We start from the raw sequence: 19,162 nt of genomic DNA on the forward strand, positions 1-19,162 counted from the left end.
TGTCCCTTTAGGATGGGGATATGGAAGTAAGCATCCTCCAAATCCAACGATGACAGGAAATCGCCCTCCTCCAGCTGACCCAGGACGTGCTGGAGGGTGACCATCCGGAACTTCTGTGCCTTGATGAATTTGTTCAGTCGTCGTAGGTCCAGGATGGGACGCCATCCTCCTGTCTTCTTCTTCACGAGGAAGTATCTTGAGTAAACTTCGGAGCCCCGAAGCCTCTTTGGGACAAGCTCGATGGCGCCTTTCTTGAGCATCGCCTTTACCTCCAAGAGAAGTTGAGGGACGTGATGTTCCTTCCTGGCCACGGGGGGGACGCGCGGGCACTTCTTTAGAAACTCGAGCGCGTGACCCTGGGCCAGGGCGTCCAGCACCTAACGGTCGGTGGAGATGGACTCCCACACGCTGACGAAGTTCGGGTGCTTCGGTGGGGGCCCGACCCCACGGCCGGTTCAGTCCTGCTTCGACGAGGCTTTGCTGCCTTGTCCTCCCTGGCGACGACGGCGGGGTCCGCCCGACTTGCCTCGTCCCCTGTAGGCTTCCTGTGACGACGAACGGGCCGCTTGACGGTAGGTGGAATATCCGCCGCCGGTACCTTTGGAGGCACCCTGCTTGCCTCCGGTGCTCCGAAAGGGCGGCCGTCGTTGCTGGAGAACACCAAGAGCCCGGGCCGTCTCCGTGTCCGTCTTGATGGCTTGTAGGGAATCGTCCACTGTTTTCACAAACAGGTTGCTCCCGTCGAACGACATGTCCAAGACTCTGGTCTGCACGTCCTGCCGGAAGTCCGTTGCCTTGAGCCATCCACGCCGTCTGTGGCACACGCCGTTGCCCAACTGGCGAAATCCGGTGTCAGCGATGTCCGTCGCTATCGTAATGGCGTGGTCCGACGCCACTTCTCCTTCCTGCAAGATCTCTACGGCCTCTGCCCTCTTGTCGTCCGGTAGGAAGTCCAGCAGGGGGGCGATCTTGTACCACAACTCCCTGTCGTAGCGGGCTACGATAGCCAAGGCGTTGGCAGCCTTAATCGTCGTCGCTGCCGATGAGATGACTCTGCATCCCATCGTGTCCAGTTTCTTTCCCTCGCCGTCCGGGGGGGAGGTTGACGTAGAGGCCGAAGCCCCCCCCCGCTTTCTTCCTGGCCGCCACGGAGACGACCGAGTCCGGGGTCGGCTGTGCCCGAAGGCACAAGGGGGCCGCGTCCGGGACCCGGTACTTCTTCTCGTACCGATCCCTTCTCGCAGGCATTGTGGATGGGTTCTTGAGGAGGGCGAGACCCTCATCCCAGATATCGTCCAGTAGAGGTACAGCGAGGACCGTCTTCCTCTTGGTCTTGCGCCGTTGATAAAGGAAACCTTCCTTCTTCTTCTCTTCCGGGCAGAGCTGGAAAAGCTCGGATGCCCTGGCGATCATGGCATGAAACGATCCAATCTCGTCAGGCGGGGAAGCCCGGGGAGGTGGTGACGACGGAAGATCCTCGTCGTAAACCTCGTTGTCTGTACCCGTCGCGGCCGTGTCCGTCCCCGTATCATCCCCACGGGTCGTGGACGGGGAGGAGGGCTGAGCAGGGCGCAATGGTTGAAAAGGAGGTGGAGGATGAATCCTTCTTCTCTTAGGAGGAGGGCTCCCAGAAGGGCCTGGCTCCGGGTCCCCCGTCGGGAGCGGTTCCTCCGTTGGTGGTAACGGCAATCTCGTCCTTATCTCCGAAAATAAGGACTGAATGGCCAACAAAATGGCCGCCGAGTTGTCTTGCGGCACTGGTTGAGGGGATTCCGACGGGCGGTCAGGAGCCTCGTCGGCACCCTCGATGTTCCGTCTCCCACGTCGGGGTCCCTCCCGACGGGCTGGTCTTCTTCCACACCAATGCCGTGGCTTAAGACTTCGATCAGCTCCTCTTCAGAGGTTGAGGCCGAATCCACGACGACCTCCTGCCCCCCCCTTTTCTTCTCCATCAGAGGTTTCATGGGGGTCCTGTCGATGGGCTTGAAAGAGGACTCCCTCCGCGGTGGCAGGGAGACTCTGGGCCCCGAGGTCGCCTCCACTGGTGTAGCCTCCACAGGCTGAGCCAGGGCCGCCGCAACTGTCTCGATAGAGGCCTTGGCAGGGTGGATCAAGGCTTTCACCACCTTAGGTGCGCTCACCGCCTTCTCCTTGGGGGGAGGGTCACCGCCTCGCTCCCCCTCCAATGGGGCCTTCGAGCTCGACCGGGGTCTCTCCAGGAGCTTCGCTGGGTGCTCGGCCTTCCTCTTACCCGAGCCAGAGCGTTGTCTCATGGTTGATGGCGCCGGGAAGGATGCGCCCTGCCTGGCAACCGTAGAGCCCGACCGTTCGGCGCTCCCGGTGCCAGCGGACTCGCGGTGCTCGGCCTTCTGTTGGGCCCCCGTCGCCGGGGCGCCCTCAAAAGTCTTAGAAGACCGCTCGGACTTCTTCTTCTTTTTCTCGCCTGACGGGCTCTTCCCTTCCAGCCAGTTGGCGAGACGCAGATGGCAGTCCTTCATGGTCCGCTCCGACATATTGCCGCAAAACGCACAGTCCTTCTCCACGTGCGTCTTGTCCTCATGCAGGCAGTAGAGGCAAAGGGAGTGTTCGTCCCCCTTAAAGACATTCTGAAGCTGGCATCCAGGGCAGACCCTGAACAGCTTTCCGGGCGTCGAGCTTCCCTTCTCCTGGGCCATGTCCGAGATGGGCCTGAGAAACTTCTGGAGTCCTCCAAAAGCGTGGCTCGACGAAATCTTCACCCTTGAGGGGCATAGAAGAATCCGACACGGGTCCCTGTTGATCGTATTAAGAAACGGTGGAGCTTGAGGCTCTTTTGACCGAAAAAAGAGAGAATTTTCCTATGAAAAAGCGCGAAAACGCACTAAAGCTCGAGAGCAATAGCACGAGGATCCCAACGCTTGAACGTGCGGTAAAAATCTGAAGATGGCTGCCAGAGGCAGGGCTTAGGGAGATGGCAGTCATTGGCTGTGGTCAGTATGACGCAGAGATCAGTGATTGGTTACTACTACGTAAGACAGATCAGAAACGAAACTGATACTGATTTTTCTTTACCGAGGATTCCCAGCCTGACGACGGGGAATATTCATGAGCATGTGAATCCATGCCAGACCCCATGCTGGAGAAACAATGTTTGCTCTGAAAAGGGTAGTCCAGACCCTGGGACAGCCACATGTCTCCTGGGGCTCATGTAGGAAGGGGATCCTGAAATGATGATCCTTCCACTGGCCCCTGTCATGCTCCCTGGACTGGGAGCGAGAATGAGATCTATGCCCCCTCTTGTAGGAGGGGTGGGAGGTAATGCTCTCTTCTCCAGTCAATGCAATTAGGATGCCGTGGAACAGGGAAAGCATAAGCGTGCAACTGTGTACATACTCGTAATGGCCCTACTGCTTAACTTCATAAATGTGCCACTCGGGTCAGGCTCCTCTCGTAGCCTCAATCCAGGGGCAAAGAACCAGTGCTGTGGTCTGGAGAATTAAGAGTTGGTGGCACAGTGGCAGCGTAAGGTCCCATGAATGAGCCCACCTGTGCAGAGCATCTAATGGGATTCTCGCAGGGACTGTCGTTCCACCCCCCTGTGCCCAAACCAGCAAAAAAGGATAAAAGCAGTCCGGCGTAGAGGGAATATGACAAGTTCCCACATATGGAAAAAAACAGTGTGATTGGTGGGGGAGGCCCTTAACCCATCCCCACTTCAGAGGAGGGGCCATGGTCACACCAATCAGGGGAGCTGATGGGCCCACCAAAAAGAGCTGGAAGTTCTTAACTCGCGCGGCGCAAGCCATCCCACGATTAGGACTGGGAAGAAGGGATAAAGAGGTAATAACCAATAAAAGGTTAAAAAAAAAACCTGAAAGATAAGCAAATATAAATAGTAGCTACATTCTACAGGCAGGACATTTCATTTGTTCCCACATTTTATATTTTTTAACCACAGCATGGCAATTTAGATCTATGCTTATTAATTATCAATAATTCAATACATTAATATTTTTGGGAAATCAGTTCTAAAAATTCAAATCGTTTACTAGTACTTACCTTTGTGTTTGGCAATCTGCACTGCGCTAGGGAAAGATTCTAAGACAGTGAGCAGCCAAAGCCTGAACTTTTTACTAAACAGTCTGGCCGTCTTCAGGTACTGAATTGAGACATCTTCCAAGAAGTCATGCAGCAGAATGTTTTCGATTTCCTGCAACACATTTTGAACATTAGCAACACAAAAATAAATGGCAGCACAGTAAGATATCCAGGACAGCAACAGTTCACAGGAACATTGTACAACATTTGAAGGAAGAAATTACAGTGCAAAAGGTGGGAAGGAATGAAAAAGCAATGGCCAGAAGGAATGACAGTGCAAGCAGAAGAAGGAACGACAGCACAAGGGGGGATGAATGACAGTGAAAAGAGGAAAGGAATGCAGATATAGTCTAAAGTATTAGGGGGAAGTGGGTTCTTTCTTGGGCCTAATTCATTTAATACGCGATTGCTCACTAATAACTAATCCCCCTGCGTGCCTTTCAAGGCTCAGTGCATGCCGTTGCCCGCGACAGAGCTCTTGTTTTACTAAGTTAGAAGCAAAAAGCCAAACACACATAAAAATAAATCCCCAAATAACCCACATAAAACGCAAAAAAGCCACAAAATTAGCCACACTACGGTACAAACTGATTAGAAACCAACACAGATAAATATGAAGTCGGCAATGTTCAATACAAGAAAATGTGATTTTTATTTTAAATGACTAAGATGCAGGTTAATATGGCTAAATAAAGTGACATTATAAGAAACAGGAAGCTTGGCACACCATGGGAGAAACTCTACTCATGGGATGGCAAAAATATATGAAGATTCTTGATCGCTGCTGTCCTATATTGTAGTGTTGATCTCAATGTGATTTCCTATGAGGAAATCTGTAAGTTATCAGTGGTACTGCAGATCTCAAGCTAAATACGTTGTGAGGACATCTGTCGGTTGCATGTTTAATTCCAGCCTTTATTGCCGAAAGGACCTCTCGGCACAAAGGCAAGGCGGAGGTCCTTTCGGCACAAAGGCAAGGCGGAGCATATCACAAAGACAGAGGGGGTCATTCCGAGCTTGGTGTACCGGCATCGATTACCCCTACCGGCATCGATTACCCCTATGGGCTATTCTGACCAGCCCGACCGCTATTAGCGGCATCGTAAAGTACGATGCCGTTAATAGAGGTATGGGCGCGGGCAAGCGACCCACCATGCCGGCAATAGCGGCATTCCGTAAACTGGAGTAGATCACAAGTGAAGCAGACATGCAAATAACGGCTTCATGAAGGTGGAAAAAGTGGTTACCGGCATGCCGTAAATACCGGCATCACCGACCTATCGTAAGATTCCCTGAGCAGTGTTCACAACTGCCACAGGTGCACACAATCAGCACAGGTGGAGGCAATGGAGTCTGGCCAAGTACAAAAGGAGCACACCCACACACCACACCCCCTCCCACACCAAGATGATTCCAATAGTAGTAGCATTACTGGAGCTGGAGGACATGCTTGCATTGCCACAACATCAACAACAACAACAACAGCGCCACCACAGAGGAGACGCAGGAGGAAAAGGAGGGTGAGACAGGCCCAGCATGCCCAACCAGTTCAGCCACTGTTACCACGCCGGCAGCCCCCAATCCCTCACATCAGAGCCAGTCCTTTCAACCTAACCTAACCCCTGAGCAGATCCACACCTTGTACCGTCTGGACCGGGACACCATCACCACCACAGTGGGTCTGATACACGACGACATAGTGAGCCTCATTGAAATACGCACCGCCATCCCCCCTCTACTGAAGGTGGTGTCTGTGCTCCACTTCCTTGCCACAGGCACCTACCAGCACACAGTGGGGCAAATGCATGGCATATCACAACCCTTATTTTCCAGGATACTGAACCAAGTGCTGGATGCCCTCCTCAAGCACACAAGGGACTACATATCCCTACCACGGACTCCCCAGGAGATATTTGATATAAAAGTTGCCTTCCATGCACTGGCAGGCATGCCAAATTGTGTAGGTGCCCTCGACTGCACCCACGTGGAGTTGGTGGTTCCGCATGCCATGGAGGTGGTGTACCGCAACCGCAAGCAATACCACTCCATCAATGTGCAGATGGTATGCGACGCCAGCAAGATCATCACACATTGTTTTGCCCCATATCCCGGATCAACTCATGACTCTATGGTCCTGCGGAACTCCACGCTACCACGCTTCATGGAGCGACATGCTGGACGACGTGCCTGGCTGCTTGGTAAGTTGCAGGACTGGCACATGGCATTGAAATGGGGGGGAGATGCACACACCACCATGCTGTCAATGTTGATGTGACTGCACGATGTGCACATCACCGAACACTGTGCCCCAAAGCATCACAAACGGTACATGAGACCCAAATCCCAAATGAATGAAGTAAGGTCGACACCTATCACTACATGACTAACAGGAAACCACACCACATCCCACAACACGTGCACCACTCATCAGCGGCCCTCACCCCCCGTAACGCCATCCAGCATCATGCAGTGCATATGCACTATGTTGCTGTCTCAAGCATATCACCACACAGGAAAAGCATCCCTGTGCTGTGAGTGGATCAAACTGAACCTATTAGGGAATCCACTGTCTGGCACAGGGCCGGAACACCCACAGGAGTGCTGCATGTCACCATGGGTATGATCAGCGCTGATTGCCCAATATTGCACAGACTACTGCCAACGCTCCCTCTAAGTAAATCTCACAGAACACAACACCTCACTAATTTGACATTAACACAGCTGTATGCGTACACGATGCATGTGCAACAAGACGTCAGTGCACACCATGTATCATCGTGAAGATGCAACCCACACCATTAGTCCATGGCACAGTACACATTGAGGGACTGAAAAAGGCATCAATACATCCAGGGACATGTATATGTGGCCAATGAAAACCTGCAGGCATGTGTGACTAGTACAGCTGTCCATCATGATTCGCCTGACATTAACCTTTCATTGCCTCTAATGCAGGTGATAGTGGCTATCCCTTGAAGCCGTGGCTCCTCACCCCTGTCCGAAACCCACAGAACAGGCACGAGGAGGATTACAATCATTCCCATACCCATTACTCGTGTGGTCCTCGAGCAGACCTTTGGGCTGTTGAAGGCACGATTTCGCTGCTTCAGCCGGTCGGGTGGGGCACTCCTCTACAGGCATGAGAAGGTGGCCAAGATCATCATGGCATGTGTCATGCTGCACAATATGTGCATCCGCCGGAACGTACCCCTGCCCCCTGACATTGAAATGCTACCACCTGGTGATGATGAAGGGGAAGAAGAAGATGTGGCTGGACATCATCGTGGTGCCGATGCACAGGAGGGACGTGCTGTGCGCCAGTCAGTGATTGCACAATATTACTGACACACATGGCTGCAGAGGGTGACATGATGGTTGGACAGAGGGCACTGTGTGTGGGGGTACATTTACACTATGCACTGTAAATGAATAAATGACACATGCGCAATGATGAATGTCCACTCAGGTCTTGTTTTTCACACAACCGGTGTATTAAATGTAACAATGTAAACGTAAGTGCAAAATCCCTCCACCACCCTCACCCCCATCCACCTCCCCCCACAACTCCCCCACACACCCTCCCCCCAACTCCCCCACACACCCTCATCCCCCTCCCCCTCCCCTCACAACTACCCCACACACCATCACCCCCCTCCCCCCACAACTCCCCCACACACCCTCACCCCCCTCCGCCTCCCCCCACAACTCCCCCACACATGTCCCATTGAGTCTCAAAAGCCTACATGAGGCTGCCCTGACAATTAATTGGCACTCCCTGGTCCAGGGGGCGGCATGTCTTGCCGGCGCAGGGTACGTGCCGGCCTGCGGAGTGGGCTTGTCTGTGTAGAACTGGAGGAAGACGGTGTGGCCGCCTGCTGTGATTGTGTAACGGGATGCCCTGCCTCCATGGCATCCGCTTTGCGTTCTAGGTCCTGCCAGAGGGCTGAGACCTACTCGCAGAGGCAGCTGGTGTTGTCAGCGAATGATTTGGCCATGGAGGCAATGTTGTCCGTGATGGACCTGCCTAGAGAGGCTAAGTCCTGACGCCACTCCTGTCTGGCCGGTCTGTTGTCCTTGACAAACTCCCGCACAAGAGCAGTGAGTAGGTCAGATCGCTGCAGCCCTGCGGGTGCACCTGTGGAGGTAGTCGGCAGCTGGCTGACCTGCCCAGCCGTGAAGATTGGACTAATGTGTCCCTCCGTCTGCTCCTGACCAGACTGCTCCGGGGTGGTGGCATGCTCTGTATCGAGTTATGATACTTGGGGGGATGCCGGTGGAGTTGGGGTATGGACCACTTCCGAAACATCGTCCTCCATGGGCACCCATAGGTCGTCCTGTGTGTCCTCCACAGCCAGGGGTGCCATGGCTGCCACCTCCCCAGCCAAACTCGACTCCTCGGATTGTGGTGCCTCGCATGAATCATCAGGATGGCCAATGGGTGGTGGTGGTGTTTCGCCCTCTACGGGCCTTGGTGGCACAGGTGTAATGGGTACCTGGGGTGGCTTGCCTGTTGATGCACGGCGCCCCCTGGGTTGTCCCCTCGAGGTCGAAGGGCGGTTGCTGTCATCCTGGGACCTCTTCCGGGATGTGGCCTGTGCAGGGGTTGCATCCTGCCCATCGCTGTCATGGTCAGTGCCTGTGGGGGTCGAAGAGAGGGACGGCATGAGTGATGTTTTGATAGGCATCATACATACATTAGGACAATTGCTCAACCACACAATTGGGGGTAATAGGCATTTGTGTTTGGATGAGCACGTTCTTTGATACATGGGTGGTTTATGCAGGCATACGTCGGCGTCACTCATGTTGGCCAAGAGCAGTGCTATCTCACATGCATAGTATTTTGGCCATGCATGCAGTGTGACTCAATTCTACATGCAGACCAAAGGAACTGCAATGGGCGCTACATTTGCCCCTAGCCTTGCGATACTGTTCATGTCCAACTTTGAGTCAAACCATATTTTATGCGAAAAAAAACCCTATCAACTTTCGATTTCGTATTGGAAACGTTACATCGATGACATCGTTTTCATTTGGAACGGCTCTGAAACTGAAATCTATCTTTTCCTAAACTGGTTAAACAATGTTGACAACAACATCCAGTTTACCATGGATAAAAGCAATCAAGAAATCTGCTTCCTTGATCTCAAAATCAAGCACGAAGATGGAATCCTCAAATGCAGTGTGTACTGGAAGACTACTGCACGCAATACTCTTCTGAATTTTTCAAGTAATCATCCACGCCACCTGCGTGAAAATTTACCTTATGGTCAGTTCCTCAGAATCAGGAGGAACTGTACCAACCTTACAGATTTTTACCAACAGTCTGAGGATCTTACAAACTGTTTAGTAGACAGGGGCTACCCCAAAAAACTCATCTCAAACTCAAGGAAAAGAGCTAGATTCACAGACATAGACACTTTGCTATCCAATGATATTACTCGAGAACACCCTGACTCCGATAAAATAACCTGCGTGATCACACATGGCCCTCACACCTTTCAGATTAAGAAATTAATCCACAAATACTGGCCGATTGTGAAACTGAGCTTGCCAAACTCCCCAATGCCACGTTTTGCTTTTAAAAGAGCAAAAAACATGCGTGACACTCTGGTACATTCAAAATTTAAAAAACCAGCCCCCAGAACTGGCCTTTGGGACCTCAGAACGACCACTGGACACTTTGCCTGTGGCTCATGCTCAGTGTGCCAGTTCACGTGCAAAATAAAAATTGTTAACATTGGAACCAAGACTTGGCACTTAAACTCCATGACTAATTGCAAAACAAAACAAGCAATTTACTGCATTGAATGCCCATGTGGCCTCAGGTATGTAGGCCAGACAAGCAGATCGGTGAACACCAGAATCTCTGAGCACCGTTCCCGCATCAGATGCAAAAACACATCAGCACCGCTTGTGAACCATTTTTTAGAAAAAACCTCACACTCCTAATGACATCAAATGGTGGATCCTGGATGTAGTCAAGGGATCTGCCAATATACCACGCAGCCTCCAGCAAAAAGAAGCAAGATGGATCCATAGACTTTTCAGTCATGATAATGGTTTAAATGAAGAATATGTACCCCTAATTTAAAATACAAAAATTGGGCACATTTCTAGCAATTTCTACGGCTAGGGTCAGCTAACATTTCTGAGCAGTTTAACTTACTCACCAATGCGACCCTTTTCAGTACCGCTCTGACATCAACGAGGACTCAGAAACCCAATTCTTCAACAGACAGGAGCGCGACCATTATCGTGCCTGATCTAATTCAGTTGTCCTTTTTATTTATTTATTTTTTTTCAAAAAAATTCTCAACTGGAAGACTCTAATCTGGAACTTAAATTAAAGTCCTATTTCAAACTTGTGCTCAAACTACAATTGCTTAAGCACGAACACTCTTGTGCCATTGCCAGGAGTCTCCAGACTTATTAGACACCAACACGTCGGCAGACCTGCATTCATTCATTTATCAAAATAGCGGCACCTGTATACTGGACTTTGGGCGGTCTCAGCTTCCCTCTCACTGAGGGAATCTTTTCTTTGTTTGCTTTGTCACCATATATGCTTATGGATTCATAAGACATACTGATTTACTTAGTATTTGCATTTGCCTACTTGCAAAAAATTGTATCGAATGTTTCTTTGTTAAACCTGTTTGATTTTTCAATTTTACAACTCTGATCATTTCAGACTGTACTTCCATGTTTTACACATGTTCCCCCCCCCCCCCATCTTTCTATTTAATTGTCTTGAAAATGCACAAATAACAAATTGGTTGAACTTCATTTAAAAAAAAAAAAAAAACGTTTTTTTTTCTTCATTTGAGCATAGTGGATAGCTTTGGCTTAACAAGAGATATTTCCTATAACAGTCCCATTCCACTTTATGCCTTAAGGGACGACCTCGATTTATTTTTTGTATGAGGTGCTGTGTGACTCATGGCATTTACATCTTTGTGTGGTATGTGTCATGTACGATATTGCCTTGCACCAGGCATCTGCATGTGTCTGTAATGCGTCCGCCTACTTTGCTGGGAGTGTGTGTGGGACCATGGCTTGACTCTTTGAACTGACATATTGGTTGACTTTCATCAGATTTGGCATTGCAATGTTTACTTTGGACACTAACCTCCATCGCCCAATGTTGTGGCGCCACACTCCATCTCGCCAACACCTTCGATCCCTTCCATCCCTATCATGCTGGCGCAGATGTCCTCCCTTGGGGTGAGATTGATCGGCGAACTGGGACGTCCTCCTGTTCCCATGGCCTGGCTGCGGTTCACTGAGTGGATGTTTCGTACCCTAAACCGCAGGTCGTCCCAGCGCTTGCGACAGTCTTTGATTGTGCGTGGGGTGTTCCCCACAGCACTGACCTTCTGGGCAACAAGTGCCCAGATCTCTTTCTTCTACAGTACTGCCTCTCTCTTCATGTTATTTGAGAACACCATGGCAGCATGTTCCTGCAGTGTGTCTACCAGCATCTGCAGCTCATCCTCATTGAACCTTTCTTTCTGCTGGCGGGCAGCTCCCTTCTTCAGGGTCTTGGGCATAGTGGTGTTATAGGTGGATCTTTCCAAAAAACAGCAGAGTCCGAGGGTTCCAATGTGGTGAGGATGGCAATGGATTGTGTTTTTAAAGATGGCCGCCGGGCTCCTTCCCGTTCCTGCGCGATGACGCTACTTCCGGTTCCTCTTATTAGCGATGACCGTTAATAGCGGTGACCGTAATTAGCGGTCACCGCTAATAATGGTCACCGCTAATGCCGTATTGGACCTTGTCAGAAGTTTTATCTGCGCTATGCGTGATGCCGCTAAGGGCATTTTAGGTGCCTTTAACAGCATGGCGCTAATGACCTTACCGGCATGGCGTAAAGCTTGTGCCTGCAAAGTCGTTAATAGTCCTCTATTAGCGGACTGGTGACTGCCCGGACACGCTATTTACGCCATGCCGGTAAGGAACGTTACTTACCTCCAAACTCGGAATGAGGGCCAGAATCACTGCACACTGCTGAAAAAGTAAACACGTGATATGAAACATAACTCCCCATTGGCAAAATGTATGTACACTCACAATCATTGGTTTGAATGGCAGAAGGCCATTTGGACTAACAAATGTGCATTTTCATTTCCGTGCGTAGAGCATTTACAGTTGTCATGCTAACCAGATGAAATTCATTACTCACCATAATCGTATTTCTGGTGCTTGTATCTGCTTAGATTCACATGCTGTGCATACAGTCCGACATCTATTGGTAGTTGCAGAGTATTGCATCTTTTTTTCGAAGATTGAAAAGGGACGTTAACATGGGCGTGACTGTAACACTATCCCTAACCTGACGTGTAGTGTACCCAACATCATGCGTCGAGATCCCCCCGTTGTTTTTGTTCTGCCATGAGGGATCCCCAGAGAATGCGTGAGTGAGTACAGCAGAAAAGAAAGTGTAAGATGTCTATGTTCCTTCAACTCCAAGAGGGGAGAAAGGGCGGGCGCATTTGAATCTAAGCAGGTACAATTACAGTGAGTAATGTATGTCTTCTGGTGCTTGTGAATCTGCTTAGAATCACATGCTGTGCATAGACTAGCGAGCAGTACCAGGAGATGGTGGTGGGATGTGTGAAGGAACGGTAGCAAAGAGATGTCTTAACACCACTGACCCACCTGAGAATCAGTCTTAGAAAGTGTGTCTAAACAATAATGTTGAGTGAAAGTGTGAATAGAACTGCAGGAAGCTGCTTTGAAAATAGAATCAATAGAATCAAGAGGAACATTTGAAATAAAGTCTCCAGTGCCTCAAGTAGAATGTCCACTAGGCGTAAATGGCAAATCTCTCTTAGCTAGAGTAACACATTTGGATGCATTTAACAATCCATCTATAGATCCCAATTTATAGACAGGGTCCCCTTCTCTTCCAGCGGCAACAGAGACAAAGGCCTCATTTCGAGGCTGCTGCCGGTATTAATTTCTTTCCGGCTCCCAGAAATGGCCATTTACTGGGTCATTAAGGCCTTGCCGGACCCGGTATGTGCCATTCCTGGGCGCCGGAAAACATTCTTCCCCATTCCCTTTGAGCCCCAAAGGGAATGGGGAAGCCGGATGCACATGCTGTGCTCGCGGGTGCCTTTCATTCCGCCCAGTCAGACCTGGTGGAATGAAAGGCACCCGCAAGCAGAGTTTCCCGGTCCGGATACAACGGTACCAGCATGCTTACCGGTACCATTGTATCCGGACCGGCAAGCTCGTAATGAGGCCCAAGTGTGTCTTTCATAGTGGTTATGTCTTATCAAGGTAATACACCACTGCCCTGCTAAAATCTAGTGTATAGAGGCTTCATTCAGCTGAACTAGTGGGATTCTGAAAAAAAGTTGGACATTCGATGGATTGGTTCACGTGGAACTTAGAAATGAATTTAGACACAAAGAGTGGGTGTGTGCGTAGCACCACTTTGTCCTTATGAATGGTAACAAATGGGTCTTGAACTGAGAGAGCTTGCAGTTCACTAGCCCTCCCAATGGAGATATTAGCCACCATTAAAGCCGTCTTATAGGTGAAATCCTTAAGAATAGCTTTGTTCATTGGCTCAGAGGGAGGACCCATTAGTCTTGTAAGAACAGCATTCAAGTCCCATCCAGGAGTTGGATTAGAAATGGGAGGGTGAATTCTTTTTACCCCTACCATGAATGCTTTAATCACTGGGATTTCTCACTAGGATATCTTACCCCGAGATGTGGTGTAAGCAGAGATGGCAGCAAGGTGGTCCTTTAGCAAGGTGGTCTGAGTCTAATAGGTTAGATAAAAGACTATGGGCCTCATTACGAGTCCGGCGGTTACCCTGCCGATGCAACCCGCGGGTTGCCGCAGGACTCGTAAAATGTTATTGGCGCCCGACTTCCCGGTGCCACTGGGAGATTACAACCCCGACAGCCCGGGAAGTTAGGCACCGGTAAAATGTAAGTCCCCATTCCCATAGAGTCCCAGGTTCCACGTCTGGATTACCCTAGTAACTTTGGGTGAAAAACCAAAGCTACTTAATATGCAAAAAAGGGGGGGTCTGGGCGTTTCTTTACTACCGGCCTATATCCTGGGTTAGAGTCTCAACCAGAGTCTTTAGCTCACCATCCTTTCACAGAAGAGAAATTTCCATTTCATATCAGTCTTTGTCCTGCCCAATGGCAACTCTTGAGAGTGGCGTGCTGTACTCCACACGTGAGCACTACACTCACAGGATTGGTTTTTTAAAAATATCACCAGGGCTGATGCTCAGTCAGTACGCTCACTGAGCGCCAGACCTGCTCATATAAAAAAAAAACAATCTGTGAGTGGCACGCTGCACTGCAAGCGTCGGTGCGACACTCACAGGGTTAAATCATGAATTCATTTATTTTTTAATATCAGGGCTGCTGCTCAGTCGGACCCCCAGCCGTGCAGGGCTGGGGGCGCCGCAGGCACCATGGAAGATACTGGGTGAAAGGAGGACGGGGGGCCAACCCGCCAGACCCACCCTAGCTCTGTCGTGGTCCCAAGCAAAGTCTGAATTCTATGTTTTTATGTTTCTGTTTATTGAGTTTATATAGCGCTTTACTCCAAAGCGCTTTACAGTATAACAACAAGGTACAATAATGAAAGAAGCATTTTTAAAAACATGAAACAAACCAGTGGTACAGTATGCAGAACAATTTACTCAAAGAAGAAGGAAGAGAAGGTAGGTGACGGAGGTTTCAAAGTCAGATATGACGTCAGGGGGAGTGGGAGGAAGGGGAGGAGAGAGGGGAAGTGGAGGGGGGGAGCCCCCAGGTGAGCTCATTTTAGGCCGGCCTTTCCATCCCACCTCAAGGAGACAGAGTAGCAATAATGAACAGAAGTGATTGACCATGCCCCATCATACCCAGAACAAGCTTGTCCTAATCACTCACCTACCGGTTCCTTTATCTCGCAAGGAATCCATTACCGACCACCTCATGTGCAGACCACTTCATAGAGTGAATCTTCCATTGCTGACATCCCCAACTTACTCTCCTCTGCAAAATTAGTACACGAATAATGACTTCCTCTGTGATTTAACAATTCCTGTGTCTCACGGCGACTACCACGCTCAAAGCATGCTTTTTGTGCGGAAAAGATTCTCCCACATGCACAACAAAGTTAACAACCTAGTTTTAGGGCCTCACTGGGGGGCAGGCAGTGCGTTGGAAATACAGCTGTAACACTATTACTGCTGCATTACCGCACCGCCCAGATTGGGGGAAACTCAGTGGATTCACCTCCAGCTATGAGCTGGAGGTCAATGCGCTGACCTTTCGCCCATTTTCGAGGCAATTACTACAGCGCAATAACCGCTGTGGTAATTGTGCCAAAAATGCCCCATTGAGTCCTATAGACTAAGAAAAACTGGGGACTTACACTGCCACCGCATCTTGGGATCTGGTGTTAATGGCGCCGGGCCAAAAAAATCCACAGGGATACCTCCCAACTTGTGATAGAGCACTTAGTCTTTACATCAACCCCCCCCCCATCACATGCACAGACCCTATCCCACTTGACTGGTCTGACCACTCTCCCATGCCACTGTTGGTCACCCACTCGACCACTGCCCACAAAGGTCAGTCGAAAACGCCCCCTCACTCAGAGATGCTCATTCAAAACCTTCCCGGTTAATGAGCTAGAAGCAAAATTCACAGACTTCCCCACCACTAGAAGCAAGCTTCACAGACTTCCCCACCACAGGGAATGCCTCGGTCCTCCTAGAATTATTCAACAACTCTGCTATGAAACTGGTGGACATTCATACCACCCCTGAAAACCAAACCATCTGCCCCTTGGTACACCCTGAGCTCGCCTCCAACAAATGCTCAATCAGTGCATTAGAGAAATAGTGGCACAATACCCATAACCCTGCAGATCTCACCAGGCTCAAATCTCTTTGCGCCGACTGTAGGATTGTGACTAGCGAGTGCAAAGCTGCTTATTACTCCACCACCATAGCGACAGCCTCCAACATAAACAAAACTCTCTTTGAAGTAGTACAGCATTGTAACAAACCCTCAATCGACCCCAATGTGCCAGTAAATCAATCCAATAGATCATCGAATCAACCTCTTACAGCATTCATTAGATGTCCCCCTTAGCCACAGCATACCCCTTTGGATCAAATGCTCTCCTCTCTCCCCCAGACCTCCTAAAGACAATCACTCCCTCACACCTACTTCCTACTCTGACAATATCATCCTGGCCTCGATCATCAAACAATTGATGGGCCTGGCACTCAAAGCACTCCTCAGCATCATGAATGCCTCCCGCAATCAAGGGTAATTCCCAGACACCAACTAGACTGGTCTCATATGACCTCTTTTGAAAAAAACAGACCCCAGACGACATAGCCTACTACTGGCCAATTACAAACCTTTCATTTATTGACAACATTTCGGAAAAAGTAGTTGTTACACAACTACTCACCATAATCGAACAACTACACCCCTGAAATGACTCTCAGTCTGGGTTCCGCCCCAAGTGCAGCCTCGAGGCAGACCCCATTCAGCTGGTGAATGATGCCCTCCAAATCATGGATACAGGCAATTCATGTCTCCTCGTCCCCCTTAACCTCTCGGCTGCATTCAACACCGTCAACCACCACATCCTCCACTCCCTCCTCACTGACAAGGGGAGATTCTCTGGCACTGTACTCAATTTGTTTACCTCCTACCTCTCAGGCATACACCAGGCCATCTAGATGAACACGTTGAACTAATTTCTAGTCTCCCACTGAGTCCACCAAGACTCCATCCTCTCACCAATCCTTTTTAGCCGTACATGAAACCTCTGGGTACACTTTTCAAATATCTTGATACAGCCATCCATCAATACGCAGACGATACTCAGTTGTACAAGGAAGAAAAAAGCCCACAGAACATCAGTTGTCTCCACGATCACCTGCCCATCATCCGGGTCCTAGATGTCTACTACCTACCTCAAACTTAACCCATGAAGACCGATTTCATCATTGTTGGTGGCCCTGTTAAACAACAACTTGTCCAAAAATGGCTCATTGATGTGCGCCTCAAAGGGTATCTGCAAATCTGGGATTCAACAAAATCCTTAGATATCACAATTCAGTCCTAAACAGCTTGGTTCCAAATAACCACCCTTCACAAAATCAAATCCTTCATACGGGACCAAATCGTGAACGTTGGCCAATGCCACATTTGGATATTATTGTGAATATTGGCTCGCGTTGCATCTGGACAAGATTGTGAATGTTACCCAGTGCCACATTTAGATATAATTGTGAATGTTGGTTTGCATCACATCTGGACAGGATTGCGAATGATGGCCAGTGCCACATTTAGATGTAATTGTGAATGTTGGCTCGCGTGACATCTGGACAGGATTGTAAATGTTACCCACTGCCACATTTAGAAATAATCGTGAATATTAGCTTGCATCACATCTAGACAGGATCGTAAATGTTAGCCAGTGCCACATTTAGATAGAATTGTGGTTGCCAGCCATTGCCACATTTAGGTAGAATTGTGATTATTGGCTCGCGTCACTTCTAGACAGGATTGTAAATGTTAGCCAGTGCCACATTTAGATATAATTGTGATTATTGGCTAGCGTCATTACTGGATGGGATTTGCGAGTGTTAGCAAATGCTGCATTTAGATATAGCTGTGAATGTTGGCTCGTGTCACATCTAGACAGGATTGTGAATGCTACCCAGTGCCACATTTAGATATAATCGTGAATGTTGGCTTACATCACATCTGGATGAGATTGTGAATGTTAACCATTGCCACAACTAGATAGAATTGTGAATACAGCAACCTCAAAATGCGTAAATGTAATCTGAAACAGAGGGCTCATAAGAATAAAACCTCCACTTCAGACACTTACCTCCCTTATCACTATGCTCACTCTCTACTCTACACCAACACACAACAGAGCGCAGCTACACCCCTCGATCAATTTCGGCCTAGCTGCTCACATGCGAACACTACTCCATGAACACCTCAACATCCTGCTAGAACGCAGCTATACCCACGAATAATTGGCCTAGCTGCACACATAAGCCTCCTACGCAGCCTAACGCAGCCAGAATCCAGTCTTGGAGCCCAACCTCAAGACTGCACACCTTTGACTGATCTCAATACTGCCACACCTAATGTTAGGATGCAGCTACCATAAGCCAATCGCATCAGCTGCACACTTATTGAGTGCACCCAAGCACCTTATGATACCCTACTCCCTCGACTGACCTGGACTACAGTCCCCAAGGGCGTTCAACCCACAAGCGCTTTGAGGTCATACCAATGATATATAGAGTGCTATATAAATGCCAAATAACATAACATACCGCCACAGGACTTCCCGACATAGCGCCTCATTACAAGTGTGGCGGTCTGGAAACAACGTACCAGTAATTACGATTACCGGCACTGTTTCCAGACCACAGCACTAAGAGCGGGAATGCCGGTCACAAAGATGCCGGTAACAGCGGGCACTGTGCTACCGTTACCGGTAGCACAGTGATCCGAAACAGCAAGACCCTCCAGAATCACTTCCGGAAACACAGGCACCCCAGAAATAAGGTGGCATCACAAAAGCGGTTTTCCCTGAAACACTGGCACGTAAATGGCAGTGCCACTGGGAACATTGTGCGGGAAACACCAGCACTGCAGAGCATGTGGTAACCAGGCCCAGGTGTGGAGGAACAGGCCACAGGTGCACCCAATGCACCCAGCTGCACACAATGAGCACAGGTACTGCTAAAAAGGACCACACACACTTCCCAACACAACCATGGTGCCTCCCGCAGCAGTAGTCATGGACCTGGAGGTGCAGTATGCAGGAGTGCAGTTTTATGAGCAGGAGCTGCAACAGGCTGACAGGCAGTGGAGGAGGAGGATGAGAAGGATAATGTAGGTGAACAATGGCATGCAAGTTGCACGCCACAGGCTTGCACCCATACCCCGCATAAGGCCCACACCCTGGGCCCTGGCTGACAGGCAAATCCGCACACTATACCACCCGAACAGGGAGACCATCCTGGAACTTGTAGAGATCCTCCAGGATTACATCCAGAGCATCA

The 19,162-nt window shown here is 49.6% G+C and overlaps 1 protein-coding gene across 2 annotated transcripts in view; it reads right to left on the reverse strand.

Moving 5' to 3' along the window:
* RFX8 (regulatory factor X8) overlaps window positions 1–19,162 on the reverse strand; it is a 1,087,262-nt gene that overhangs the window by 367,988 nt on the left and 700,112 nt on the right. For both annotated transcript variants that reach the window (XM_069636724.1, XM_069636725.1), the window contains one exon: window positions 4,039–4,189. In XM_069636724.1, coding sequence (XP_069492825.1) covers window positions 4,039–4,189 — 151 coding nt within the window. The remainder of the gene's footprint in view (window positions 1–4,038; window positions 4,190–19,162) is intronic.

The sequence above is a fragment of the Ambystoma mexicanum genome, chromosome 7p (assembly GCF_040938575.1).
Source record: "Ambystoma mexicanum isolate Mex_15411 chromosome 7p, UKY_AmexF1_1, whole genome shotgun sequence".
Taxonomy (NCBI): domain Eukaryota; kingdom Metazoa; phylum Chordata; class Amphibia; order Caudata; family Ambystomatidae; genus Ambystoma; species Ambystoma mexicanum.